General features: G+C 35.2%; 1 protein-coding gene across 1 annotated transcript in view; it reads left to right on the top strand.

Moving 5' to 3' along the window:
- LOC106689538 (protein maelstrom homolog) overlaps positions 1-14,975 on the top strand; it is a 61,143-nt gene that overhangs the window by 20,650 nt on the left and 25,518 nt on the right. The window contains exons 5-7 of the mRNA XM_067048039.1: positions 8,438-8,577; positions 9,320-9,434; positions 14,626-14,777. Of these exons, the coding sequence (XP_066904140.1) occupies positions 8,438-8,577; positions 9,320-9,434; positions 14,626-14,777 (407 nt within the window). The remainder of the gene's footprint in view (positions 1-8,437; positions 8,578-9,319; positions 9,435-14,625; positions 14,778-14,975) is intronic.

The raw sequence follows: 14,975 nt of genomic DNA, 5'->3' as shown, positions 1-14,975 counted from the left end.
CCCTGCAAAGTGGGGCGAAACGTTGGAAAATAAATAGTTGTAAACTATTTTTGTTTCACTATTGACCGCAACCCTGACCATCTTCCTATATATCAACTTTTACGGTCAACTATATATACATTATAAAATAAATAAATAGTTGTTATTCTCTATAAAGCACTTTCTAGGAGTTGGTAGTGCCTTACTGTAAGTCAATGGTCTCCCTCAGTCTATGCAATACAGTCTCTGAGTTAGCTAAGATGGACATTTCGCACCATTTAAACCTGTTGCAACTCTTGCACAGGTTTTTTTATTTTATTTTATTTTTTTTTCGGCCAAGACTCCCATTAAAGTCCTATACTGCCTTGCACAGGTTAATGGTCTTTCATAATTGAGAGGATGTAAGTCAATCAATTATGGACACAATATTGTAACTGTATGGACTGTTCCACCGGAAGATGTTATCAGCATATTAAATGACTTAACCAAACGTGGCAAAACATATTACATGCATGTTGGACATACAATCCGAAGATCCGAAGTGCCAAAAGGAATTAGCTAAAGTCTACCATGAAGGAAAAACTAAGCATTGCAGGATACCTGAAACTTTCCACATTGCGTCGCAGGTATTGCTTGCACTGGATATGTGGTTCGATTAAGGATTTTTCGCAGGCATGTACAGTATGTCACTGCACCAAATACATGGCCGTGGGGCCATTGAAAGCCTATACAATACTCTAGGGGAACATCTTGGGTTATTCCAACTATATAAGGGCCTAGAAGCTATCGTAGTAATACCTAGAGCGGTGTTGGCATACAATTACACAATTAATTCTGCTACGGGGTTTACACCAGTAGAAGTTTTATTCGGCCACTGGATCTGGGATCCACTATTAGGATCTGGGAATAGGAAAGCAGAGAAGGAGGAACTTATGGAAACCTACTGAGGAAGAGAGAAGAACCAGGGAGGAGATCTGAGTTGCATTTCAGCAGAGAGGTGATCGCACATTTGTGAATAAAATGTGAGGAGAGAGTATGACGGTCTGCCAATCATCTGGGTAAAAGGAGGGATAAGGTGCCTCACAGATACAGAGAGCTCCAATACCATTGTGGACCAAGAAGCTGAGCGGTGAGAGAGGATCCGGCTGTGTCAATGCCATCTAGTTATCCTGGGTGGGTCCTGTAGAGTAGTAGGGGAAGCAGAGATTGGATTGAGTAGGTGGGGAGGAAAAGGAGATAGCTTGGTAGTGCATTTAATAGACAGGATGCCCCGTGAATATCGAATGATTATTGGAGGTGATCTATTAGGAAAAGTGGGTGCTAAAATAAAGATTACTAAGAGCAAATGGGATATTAGGGTAGGAAGGAAAAGATACAGGTGGGTAAGAATTTCCTCAGCATCGCACCCATTTCGCTTGGCCGCCACCTTCCATTCCACTCCTCAATCGACTCTTCCCGCAGGAACTTCTTCCAAAGGTTTGGGGTCTCTCTGATCCTCTCCCGGTGTCCCGCCGGTAGCAATCCCAGCCCCTGCCTCTTCACATCATACTTCGTAGCATCCTCCTTGAGGATGAGATCCAGGGGCATTGCTCCGGCCAGCACCCGCACCGCCTCATGGGACACCGTCCTATACGCCTTCGTGACCCTTAGCAGAACCAGTCGTGGCATAGTGGCCAGTCTCTTCTTCTGCTCCTGTGTGAGGATTCGACTCCACGCAGAGGATGTGTACCTCAGGATACCCAACACCACTCCTTTGTATATAGTCATTGTAGCGGGGTACCTGAGGCCCCAGAAAGCACCCCCTACACTGCTCAGCCCGTTAAGTGACAGAGTCACCCTATCCCTCAGGTATGCCAGGTGAGGGGTGGCGTCGAAGCCTCCTCATTCTCACTCCGAGGTATGTCACCTCCTCACCCAGCCTCACCTTTTCTCCCTGCCTCTCCTGCTCCAGCCTCGCCTTTTAGGAGTATGGCCAGAGTCTTAGCTGCGGCCATATTAAACCTTCTCCTCACGCACCACTTTCCAACCAGACTGGCACATCTCTCCGCTTCGTTCTTCAATCTGGCTCTGCTATTCCCGGCCACGATGACTGCCAGGTCGTCGACGTAGGCCATGGCAAGGAACCCTCTATCTTGTAGTTTCCCCAACAACTCATCGAACACCAACTTCCACAGGGGCGGCCCGAGAACCGAACCCTGTGGGCAGCCTCTCCCGATCCTTCTGTCGACCTCGGAATAGCTACCCCTGATGTACACACTCCTCTTACTAAGGTAACTACTCACGAGGGAGTATAAGTTGCTGGGGGTGTCGAACTCTTGCAACTGCTGGAGTACAAGCGGCCACCAAACACTATCGAAGGCGGAGGATATGTCGAACAGTGTCATCAAGACATATTTCTCCGCCCTCCCTTCTACATCCTCACGCACTCTCAGTAGCGCATCTGTTGTTTCCTTGCCACGGTTCGAGCCGTATTACCGTGGGTGACTCGCAGCACTGAGGACTGGTCTGAGGCTATCCACTATCATATGCTCCACCAGGACCTTGCTGATAACAGGGAGAAGGCATATAGGCCGATAGGCCTTCGGCGATTCCTTATCCTTGCCTCCCCTTTGTAGAGCAGTCAAGTCTGCAATCCCCCACCTGCTCGGAAAGTACCTCTTATCCAAGCCCTCATTGAAGATTTCCAATAGCTCCTCCTCGATATATATGGGGCACTGTTCCGGAGGATTGCAGCGTCCAAGGCGTTGAGTCCCGGAGCCCTCCCAATCCTCTGCTGGTTCACGGCAAGACGTATGTCCCATAAGTCCCACAGTGGGCATAGGTCGGTACCTGGTGGGTATGACATGGTGCGTCTCACCATACTCTCCTCTGCAGATGGGATGGATCATCCCTGGGGTATGTATAATGGATGTACATCATCGCCGTTTCTTCCAGGGTGGTTGCCTTGGCTCCTCCAACTTTGATGGCAGCCATCATTTGTATTGGCTTAACCTTGCCCAGCGCCACCCTGTATGGGATGCCCCAGGGATTCTTTTCCGACTCCTCGACGATGAACTCGTCCCAGGACTTCTTCTTCTGTTGACGCAGGCCGTTTTGGTATACCCTATACCTATGCTTGCTTTCCTCTCAGAGTGCAGCTCTCCTCTCTTCATCTCTGCACTCCTGGTACCTGCGCCTGGCCCTATAGTACTCTCTCTTCAGCTGCGTCAGGTGTCCACCATGGGACCAGACGTGCTCTCGCCCTGCGACACTGAAGGGTAATATTGGCTGCTTGGGTGATGGCGCAATTGACGCCCGTCAGGGTTGCCACTCTGTGGTCAATTCCTGACTCTTCCTCCATCGGCGCCACCTCCTCCCATTCTCTATCCACCAATATCCTCTAGTTCACTAGAGCTCTCCAGTTCGCCGATTGGGTCACAAAGCCCCTTTCCTCCTTTAGGGCTCTGCCTTCCTCCTCCACAACACTGAAGGCTATGACCCGGTGGTCGGAGCTCCTGTCTGACCTTAGGGCCCAGTCCGCTATTCGCTTCGCCATTCATGTCTATCCAACCCTAGCCCATCGCACCCACGAATGTGGGGCCAGAGGGCTCATTCATAACGACGAGCTGACACCTAGCCACGCTCTCTTCCATCAATCTCCCTCTGGCGTCTGTGCGAACCGAACCCCAGGCCGTGCTTTTCGAGTTGGTGTCGGAATAGACTATCGCATTACAGTACTTGAGTACGACAGCCTCCACAGCAATGATACTATCGTTGATGTCTTCGTTGTTCCTTCTAGGCGGCATGTACGACAAAACAAGGGCAAAGGAGATCCTTTCCCACCTCACGTAACATGCTGCCTGATCTGCTGTGGTGAATTGTTTCAGTTCCATAACATCGAGGGAGGGATTAACTATCACGATCGCCACTCTAGGCCTTCTCTCACCCCTGCCCAAAACGACCACCCTCGACGCCACACCAAACCCTGTAACCACATTGTTGCGACAACAAGGTTCCTGGATTACCATGATGTTGACCTTTCGGGCGAGAGTCCTAAGTTCGTCCGCGACCACTCGTCTTCGGCCCATATTGACCTGCAGTATCTGCAGCGTGGTGTCAGTCCCTTCTTCTTTGCCGTACATTATTTTATCTTATGCCCCGTGCCAAGACACCACTTACACGCCAGGTCCTCTGTGCATGCCTTGGCAGGTTGTCCATACTTCTGATACCGCAGGCAGAGCAGGGGGTCGAGGTAATCTCTGATGGTCATGCTCCACCATCCTGTCGTGTCGGCTGAGGACAAGTTCATCAGGGTGAGCCTCACTGGACTTCCACCACCCACATCATCGATAGCCCACCCCTAACAGGAGTGGAGAAGCAGGGTCTCATCCACTCCACCTTGTCCTCCTCTCTGGCATTTTCAAGGCCACTCTTGTCCCACAGGTACCTAACCAGGATCTTCTCGTCCCAGTGCTTTGGCACTCCTTTAACTTCCAGGCAGATACATGGAGGACCTGTTAGTATTTAGCAAAACTGAGACTGAGCACGTGCAGCATTTGAAACAGTTTTAACGTATTAAGAAAGTTTGAGTTGAAGCTCTCCCATGAAAGATCGGTACTGGGCAAAGCAGAGATAAGTTTTTAGGGACACACAATTTCAAAAGAAGGAGTAATACATGATGTTCAAAAAGTGGCAGCCTTACACCGGATGACAGTGTCAAGAAATGTCAAAGGGATCAGACTGCTGTTAGGCGTGTTAAATTATTACCACCGTTTTGTGCCAGAAATGGCTTAGTACTTGGTTCCTAATCATTTTATTCTAATCTTTTAAATAAACATTTGGTCAAAAACTGCCTCTGAGTTACAAACTGCTTACAAATACACATACAATAATTACACTTCAATATAACATCTTTACATACAAATACAAACATATTAAAAACATAATTTGATAAAACCGATTCACATCTCACTATAATTTGGTACATATTTACAATACAAAATTTATGTTCTAAAAAATAATTTATTTTTTATTACTCCTGACTTTACAAAGACATTTGAACAAGATATGTTAAATAGTAGCTGTTACTTGCCACAACTGTTGTAATAGCTAAATTTACTAATAATTGTAGTATTAACAAAAAAAATGAAATCCAATAAAACATTCATAAGTTTTTTAAATGAACTCCCACACATTGTGAAAAAAAACATACAACATTATTAAGAATAAAAAAATATATCTTCGCAATAATAGCTTATTTTATTAAGAACTTGTTTAGGGAATATTCTGAGAATAATTTTGGTAAATGAAATAATGAATTATTTAGCAATCTTTACAAACACCTTCCCTTGATCAAAAATAATACAGGTGGACAATGGCCCAAAACTAAACATGGATTAATACAAGAGAAAAAGAAAAAATTCATTAATAACAAAGTTGTATTAACCAAGATAGTCATAATAACAAAGAAAAACTTTATACTGCTCAAGGCTATTCTGACTCTAGTGGATTAGCAAACAAATTGTTATTTGAGCAAATTATTATTTGGCATTAATAGAAACTATAAACATGAATTTTCAAAAGATTGTTTACTTAAAAAAAAATGACTTTGAATGTAGTAAATGATATAATCTATGACAGCATGATCTGCTGTGTTAGGAATGGAATGCGAACCCTTCACCTGGCTACCACTAACCAGATGCCATACTACATCAATTTAATATTTAAGGATACTCTTAAGGCCTTATCAAATATCCTATTTTTAATCTTACAAAATTTATTTTCAAGTAAAATTAATTTTTGGTTCAAATTTAAATTTAAATAATATGGGTCTATCTATAAATGTCGTACTAAAACTGAAAATCCTAATGAATTTATTTTTTACTTCCCCTTTAATGTAATATTTAATTGGAGTAATTAATTCAGCCGTACACCTATAATGATCATTTTTTGTGCAATCTTTAAATTTTATTTTATGAATAGTTTTTTTTTTTTTTTTCGGCCAAGACCATTGGAGTCCTATACTGCCTAAATTTATGAATAGTTCCCTTATTCATTAATATTTCTCGGAGTATTTCTCTGTAAATTTTAACATTGTGATTCCCTTGACTCAAAGGTTCTATAACATATTCATGTTTTGATTTTAACTCCACTAACAGATTTTTTTGTTCATTTTCTTCTACAGTGCATTCAATCATTTCGGACAGTTCAGACATTTGCTGTATTGAAGTAGTTTCCATTTAATAACTTTCTTTTAACTCTATTTTATTTGATTCAATTTGGTTTTTGATTGTTATTTTAAATCAAAAAGCAAGCTAACCAGTTTTCATTGTTTAAAATAAATACGTTGTTATAAAATAAAAACAAGGAAGATGGTGGTGCGCGTCCTTCCGAAGTGTTTATTGAATTGTTGGTGTTGAGATAGATTGAAATTTTTCAACTTTTGTTGTTTCTATACAATAATTATAGAAAAAGAATAATTAAAGAAAAAATAGAAGATCATAACAATTATCAATAAACTATTTACATTGTAAATCATAGCAAATAAAGCAGAGCGATCGTACTACAATCGATTATTTTTGGATCGACCAGTGAAGATTGAAGATAGAAGAGAGGAAACGGGGACTCTTGATTTGGCTGGCCTAGGGAGAGGACGTCGATCGGCTAGAAGCGGGAAGGACTGAAAGCCATTGTTAGGAGTTGGATATAGCATCATCGACAAGAAGATATCAACATTCGTCAATCATCAGGGGAAGATGTGTAATTGGTTAGTTTTGTTTCTAACTGGAATTTATTGTATTTGTAAAATAGCTATTAATTGAGCTTAATTGTTATTAGTGGTAAAGTGTCGTCTGTTTCTGATTGCCTGGAAACCCGCCCTGAGAAAAGAGTCTATTATGTTATTAAATTCTATTATCTACTTAATATTAAAATTTTTAATTTGAACCCAAGCTATACCAAGATATATCTTTTATATTTGAAATTAGTTAAAACTATTAAAATTCTTTTTATTTTATTTTAAATAATTTTTGAATATTACAATATATAAACTCTCTGAAAGTTATCACTTTTATAATAATATCATATTGTACAAATTTAGAAACAAATTGTGGGGGGAAAAATGCAATCTAATTATAATAATTTTGAATTTGATTGGTTAAATGGACTTGTAATGTGGTTCAAATTTTCCTTTCAACCCTTAAACCATTTTTATTATGCTTTTCAGCGTTATAAATCAAATGGCCCTTACTTGACAAATAACTTTCAACAGTTACAGTCATATGAATTAGGAAGTAAAAAGAAAGAGTAATATGACTCAACAACAAGTTAATTTATTTGATACTAACAAAAATGTATGTATCTTACATTTCAAGGAATATATTTATAACTAAATGGCATGGCATACAAAAAATTAAGCAATAAAGCTTGTGGGGGAGGGGAGACCTAATGAGGATTTATATTTTCTTACCTTATAAGCCACTTTTTTAATTCAAAGAATAGGTTTTTTTTACAGTCATTCTTTCAACTTAAAGTATAAAGCATAGTTTAAGTGATGGCATGGCTGAGAGTAGATTGGTTAGGAACCTACAAATTGGTTGCTATCTTTTTGGAAATTCGTTGTAGATTCTGAAAATAGTTACAAAAGTTGAGAAATATTTAATTTCAGCTGACATATTCAGTTACTTTAAGAATCTGTCATCATAGAAGCATTTAAACCATCAATGTGACAGGCTTTAAGCCTCCTTGGTGGCCAGTCGAAGATATTCAAATTATGGCAAAGGATTTTTATGGGAAATTGAGTTCTCATAAGATTTTGTTCTTCACATTTGTTAGATTTTCTGCACCTTATGTTCGAAACCTCAAAGACCAAAAGATTATTTGAGATCTAACGCCTTTAGGACATGTAGAATTTTAAAGAAGTCACCGATGTAAAGTTGTTTTAAAGTATGATTACCTATAAGAAAATATCATAAAGAATATAATTTCAGAGTTAAGGTGCAATGAATAAGAAAACTGAGAAAGGTTAGAAAATTAACACTACTCTAAAAAAGTTAACCATATGCCACGGTTATGACCTAGTAAAATTAAATCAAATTTTCTGAAATTAGAGAGGTTAAGGGAAATACAGTATAGTTTTTCTTCAATTGGTGACATTTTTTTTATTATGCTTGATACTATAAATGTGTCATATTGTTGATTAAAATAAAAGAATCCAAGAAATAAAAATAAAGAAGGAAAACTAAATATTTGTATGAAATAAAAAAAATAAAATAAATATTAGCTCCTAGATATAAAAATATTGTGGCATTAAGTTTGTTATATGTATGACATTATTATTTTTCTTAATTTATAATTTATGTTTAATTACATTACTTATTTACTTTTTAATTACAGTAGTTCATTTGTTTCCTAAAGAATCAGTTTTAATTTTGTTTCATATGAAAAGTTCATAGTTAAAAATAAAACTTTTATTTTTTAGGAAAGATTCCTCTTGGTTACAAATTTGAAGCTGCAGATTGGTCAACTAGAACTCATGGAATTCCTGTAAATGATCCTAGTTGGAATGAAGGGATCAAAGATCATTTTGAAATGTTTAAAAAGGTTAAGGATTTCCTAAAGGTAAAGGAAATTAAGTTGTTTATTTTATTATTATATACTTTCACCCGCTACCTTTCACGAACTTTTCTTAAAGTATTAGTTGTTTAGCAGAGGAGTATCTCCCTGCTTTTATTAAGGTTGGATTTTTTCCCCAAGTTCATCCAGGTCTACTTTTCTATATAACCAGTTGTCACTGGGAAGTAGGATCCTACATCTATTCTTGTGATCATTGCATTACTAATCTAATGTCTCCCTGAAAGTCTTCTCTTTCAGGTCACTCCAAAAATATTCCATAACATTCAAATAGGATTTAGATCAAAAAACTGTCGGCTAGTTGAGAATCCCAACAATTGTGGGGTCATTTTCTATGTCATATATTTCTTATATGCGGGAAAAAATTCTCATAAGTAAAAATAAAATTTTATAAGAGATGACACGATCTTTAAAGTTATCGGTTATGTACTGAATGAGAATATTTGTAGATTATTTTTTTCTTTTTAAGGTTATTCACAGTCAAATTTTGTTGCATTCTTTTTGCATATTTGTATTCACAGTTTCTCTGTGTTTTTCTGCTATTGTCTTCTACTGTTCAGAAAATTCAGGTGTATCAGGTATGAAGAGGGAACCTAGACTCATTAAAAATTATTATTGCAGTCCAGTTATTTTTATATTATAGTGATAATTTTTATTAAAATTAATTTTGCATTATTATCTTTTCAACTTCATAATTTTTAATAATCGATTTTATCATTTTTTTTTCTAGTCTTTTAGTGACTCCAATGAAGTACCTCCAATCTACACAATGTTTGATTCTTTAAATGCTAACAGTCGTCTTTCTATTGTGAAATCTGCTTTGAATCTGATGTGTGATGCTGCAAGTAAGTTGTTAAATTCAGTTAATTAACTTCATCTCATATTTCTATCAGTTTTTATTAATGGGATTATGTGTTATATAATTATGAGTGCAAAATTAATTGAAAAACTGAAATTCAAAAGATTAAGAATGTTGGGTTTTTCTTGTGAACTGGTTTATATATGAATCAGACCTTACTAAAACAATGGTAAAGGATTTTTAAAATAAACATATTTAAACACATACGCACATGCTAGTCGCTTATAAATGAGAAAAGAACTGATTATTACTGCTGCTTGGCCATTCTTCGTATACTTCACTAGTAAAATTAGTGGTTGACAGCTGCTCAGTGTGGTTGACACCTACTCTCATACTCCACTCAGGGTGTCCAGCTATTTTCAATTCCTCAAAGGACGGGATCTGCACTTATATTTTTCCTGTCAGGATAAATCAAGAATTATTTTTCTAAAACAGTCCATAATTGGAAATTTTTCCCTTTTTTATCGAATAATTTCTCCATTAGTATTTGACTAGTGTACGAAATATTTAGGAAAGGGATGGCATAATTATTCCCCTTACCATTTCTAATTAATAGAAAGCTAGAAAAAGCCTCCTTCCACTAAATTTGACTTCCTCTACTCTTTGCCACTCTCTCAAATATAAACTCTTTTTATGTCCTATCTCTTTTTATGCATTTTGTTGGAGAAAGCAAAGAATATAATAAGAACAATTAGCAGCAAATTTGGGACTCTTTATTAATGCAGAGAACTATTTTACCTGCATGTGAACATGAGGGATATGTTTGAATTAGGTCAAAGAGACTTGTAAAAAAATTAATACTGATAATATAAGAAACTTCATTAGGACTAAAATAGTCTGCTAAGTGCTTAGGTCAGTAGAGCTTTCTGCCTATCCCTATCCTTTTTTTAAGTCTCTTATTATTATTTTTTTCCTGGAAATTAGATTTCCTGTCAATTTATATTTATAAGCATTATTAGCTATATTACAAGGTAATAATTGTATAATCAAAATAAGATTTTTTCCTTGAGAACAAAATAAATGGGATGAGCCATTTTAGATATGTAGCCATATCTAGGAAATTACTTTCTTGCATTAGTAAGCAAAAGTAGAGGAAAAAATTTGATAAAACCTTTACTGGAGCATTTTTACACAAATCCCCAACTTTAAACCAAATTGGATGAGCCTTTTTTAAAATTCAGGTGTGTAAAGAAAAAAAGATTTGGAAATTTGTAAGGAAAAGTAGTGGATAGAGCGTACTATAATTGATACTGAACTAATTTAGTACTAACCCCCCAACTTTAAGTGAAGTCAGATGAGCTGTTATTGAAAGAATATTTAAGTGTGCTTATTCAAGATTTATAAATAAATATTTCTATTTATTTATTCTTTAATAAATATAATTATTAATTTAAATATCAGTATCTGATCAATAACTTGGTAAAAATCTTACTCCAAATTTAAAGTTTACTTGTATCAACATTTGATAAGTTCTTTCAATAAGTTAAAAATTTTACCAATGAATAATATATAATTATTAGTCTTTGTTACTATACAGCTATGGTGTATATATTTTTCCCCTATATTATTTTTACTGTCAAGTTATGGGTGATAATCATCCAATCTGTGTGGTAACATTGTCTAATAATTATAATAAATAATGGCCCAGTAAAGGTTTTATAAAATTTGATCCTCTACTTTTTCTTACCTATGCAAGAAAGTAATTTCTTGGATATGGCTACATATTTAAAGTGGCTCATCTCATTCATTTTATCCTCAAACAAAAATCTTATCATGATTACACAATTCTTACCTTGCAATACAGTGAATAAATAATTATTATAAATTTAATAATACTTATAATTTATTAATACTTATAAATATAAATTATTACAAATCGACAGGAAATGTAATTTCCAGAAAAAAATAAAGTAAGGGGCTATTAAAAAAAGGATAGGCATAGAGAGGAAGCTCTATTCATGTAGGGCATTCATTTTTTTACAAATGAAGAGGAGATGGTTAGGAAAGGGAGAACATATACAAAATACAATACATTTATACATTACAACATATAATACATTTATACGACATAGCATATGATACATACATACAGGTTATGATACAAACAAATACATTATATGAAAGTTAGGTATAGCAGAAATAAGAATTTTTGGATGTTCTCTGAAAGAGAGGGAATGTATGTTAGTGACCCATATAAGGGAATAGATGAGAGTTGTGAAGAACTGGATGAAATGGTGAGACGATTTTTGTAGTTCTTTATAAGTTTATAAATGATATGAAGGGGGAGATGAAGTTATTAGTTAAGAGTATTTGTTTAATGTGTATGTTAATGGTGTATGTTTTTTCATAGAAAAGTGAATCAGAGAGGGAAAGGCAACAGTGAATAAGGTTTTTAGCTATATTAATTTTTTGGTGGTAAGGATGCTGAGAGTGGTAGTTTAAAAGTCTGCCTGAGTAAGTTGGTTTAGTGTACCAGTCAGTAGATATGGTCTTGTCATCATTGGTTGCTATGAGAAATAAAATGTATATGTGTTAAAATATGTAAGAATGAAGTAACAAAATATAAAGTTAACTAAGGCAAAAGAAGTAATTGGTAGACATGACAATATTAATATGTGGTGAGCATGACTAATGACGTGGGTAAGGAGGGTTAAGAAATTAATAGACAAGGAGAAGAGAGTAAAAGGAAAGATGAGAGAAAGAGAATAAAACGTAAAAATATCCAACCTGCTTGGAATGAGGTGAGGATCCAAGTAAGGTGGCACGTGCGGTGTCATTCTGAGTTCAAAAATATGTTGGATAGAGCTACCAGAAGGTCAAGAATACATTACAAGTTACTCTAATGGGTAAAAATAAGAAATTTAAAAAACAAAAAACAAAACATATAAAAAGGGGTGACGATGAACAGTTAAAAAATATAAAAAAAAACAAAACAGAACAAGCTAAACAATTTTTACATTAATACTCGAACCCACCAATCTATGCAATACTTTGGGTTATATGAAGGGTGGTAAGTGAAAATTGTGAGATGCCCGTACTACACCAGATTTTTAGATATCTTGTAGCATGAAAACTATGCATTTTTGAACTATATTAAGTAAGGGTAAATTCTTTTTATTTTTAATTTCACTTGCTTATGTATAGTAAGGAAAAGTACTGTGATCTTAAACAATGTTGATTTTTTTTTTTTGTGGAAATTTTACATTTTGAGGTCCTCTCAGTCCATATAGCCAAGTCACACAAAATGATCTGTGTGTCTGTATGTGAACAGCCTAGCTCAAAATTGAAAGTCATTGAAAACTGAAATTACATATTTAATGCGGGTAAATGTATGGGATGTGACAGCTACTTTTTCGATTATTTCGACCAACTAGAATAGTCCCATTTTATATTATCTATTTTCCATGTTTGTCTGCTTTTTCATAACAATTTGATTAAACCTTACATATCATAGTATAATTAAATGATCTTTGATATTGAATCTTATTGAAATTTTGATCAACAATGAAGAATGGATAAATATAAACTATTTGATAATTGATTTCAGGTTATAATAGGAAAAATACTTTTTCAAGGTTTAAAACATTTCTGAAAATAAGAGTAGTATTATAGATTTATTATATACCATTGGAACACCAAAGGTTCTAGAAAAAATATTTCTTAACTTAAAAATTTGTTGAAGGTAATGAAGAATGACCAAAAACACCCAAATAAAAGGTCTGTTTCAATAAAAATTGTAACTGGTGGAAATATGTGCAGTCTGTTTTCTGTTTCAGTCATCTGATAACATGGAATCATAGCTACTAAATAATTTGTACAAGAAAATAAAGAAATTGTAGTAATAAGGGTGTTCCTTAAAAAAAGAAATAAATAATTTTTAATTTCATTTAACTTATAAATCAGCCTTTCAGTTGACAAAATGATTAACTTCATAAAATCATTCTTAGCATTTTCAATATCGATTCTTTGATAACCTAGCATTGCATAATTGGTCAAGAGATGAATAAATATTACTTATCTGTTATATTTTTGTATTTCTGCGAAACTTTTGCAAAAGCAAAATGTTAAAATTTTGCAACGAGAAATATTATTAAAAGTAGTTTTCTGAAAACAGTTGAAATTGGAGTTAGTCAATTATTCAACTGAAAGGCTCATTTGGTAAATTAGTACAGGAAAGTATTTCCACAGTGAATTAAATAAAAATGTCTGCTCTGAAATGAGAAAAGTTCTTCAGAGGAAGATTTTTTAAACATTTGTCGTTTATGCCTTGTCAAACTAGTTCAAAATACAGTAACATCTATTTGATATTAAAGAGAAATAAATTGCTCTTTAATATATTGAATTTAATCATAATTATTAGAGGCATTATTGAGAAAATCGCAAAAATATGTAAAATCAATTTCAGTTTCGTGCCACTTTTCATTTTTGAACTAGAATGACCGCGAGTGAGTGTTATCGCGTGTGTAGACACAGACATACACAAAAAAACAAATACAGATAGCCTAAAACAATGAGGCGGCACTCAGCCACTCACCCCCATGATGTAATGCCTAACGGCAGTCCCATGGAGGGTGAGAAACAGGTGTAGGGTGGTGGTTTTAGTGGGTAAAAATCTTACACACGGATAGATACGGGCCTATCCGTGTCTTTTGAAGATTTCCACCGACCCTCGTAAAGAAAAAAACAAAAAACATACAGAGTTATTTGGACTTATGGAACCTTAAAACATGTATTTCTGTCCAAAACTAGAATTAAAAAAATTTCAATATTGTAATACTTCCCCTTACTGCATGTTGCAAACATTCCAGTCTTCTCCTAAAATTTCTACCAAGATTCTTTTCTTGTTCTTATTTGACTTAATACTGTTAAACTAAGAGCAGCTTCTCTTAATATTGCACTTAAAAAAAATTATATGGTAAAAAATGTTTAGAATTTCCTCTTACTTTATTTAGTATAGGTTGATATTGTTAAAAAATATATAGTTTACATGCCATGAGATAAAAAAAAAGTTTTTTTTTGTATTTCCAGAATAATTGGAGGTCACAAAATTGAAATTCGTAATAGTACCTCGAAATTCATAAATGATCATATTTTCAGCACTTCTCTAAAACTTTCCAGGTAAAATGCCATAGAACTGAATTGTTTTTCTAATTTTTATTTTTTTTGATCTTTTTCAGATGAAGATCCTGATCTATTTCGTGTTTATTGTTTACCACATCTATTCTTTGAAATTAGAAATAAATGTTCAAAAGAAATACCAAGTGTAGCCATAATGAAAAGTGAATTAGATAAAGATGTTTTCTCATACGCCCGGGACTTAGGTTGTTATGTAAGTTTATGTTTTTAAGCTTATAACTTTTTTTGATGCATAATTATCAAACCAACCTTTAAAATGACTTATGTATTTATTATTATTAATTTTTTTTTAAATAATACTTTTTATTTATTGATAGATATTACAATCTGCCACACAGTTGTGGGCAATAGGTAATAGTGATGAATGATCTCATACATACTAAAATAAAAT

This window comes from Halyomorpha halys, unplaced genomic scaffold (assembly GCF_000696795.3).
Source record: "Halyomorpha halys isolate HHAL.00 unplaced genomic scaffold, Hhal_1.1 Scaffold1389.1, whole genome shotgun sequence".
NCBI lineage: Eukaryota > Metazoa > Arthropoda > Insecta > Hemiptera > Pentatomidae > Halyomorpha > Halyomorpha halys.
Note: the sequence above shows the minus strand (reverse complement) of the source record. Positions and strands in the feature narration are given on the sequence as shown.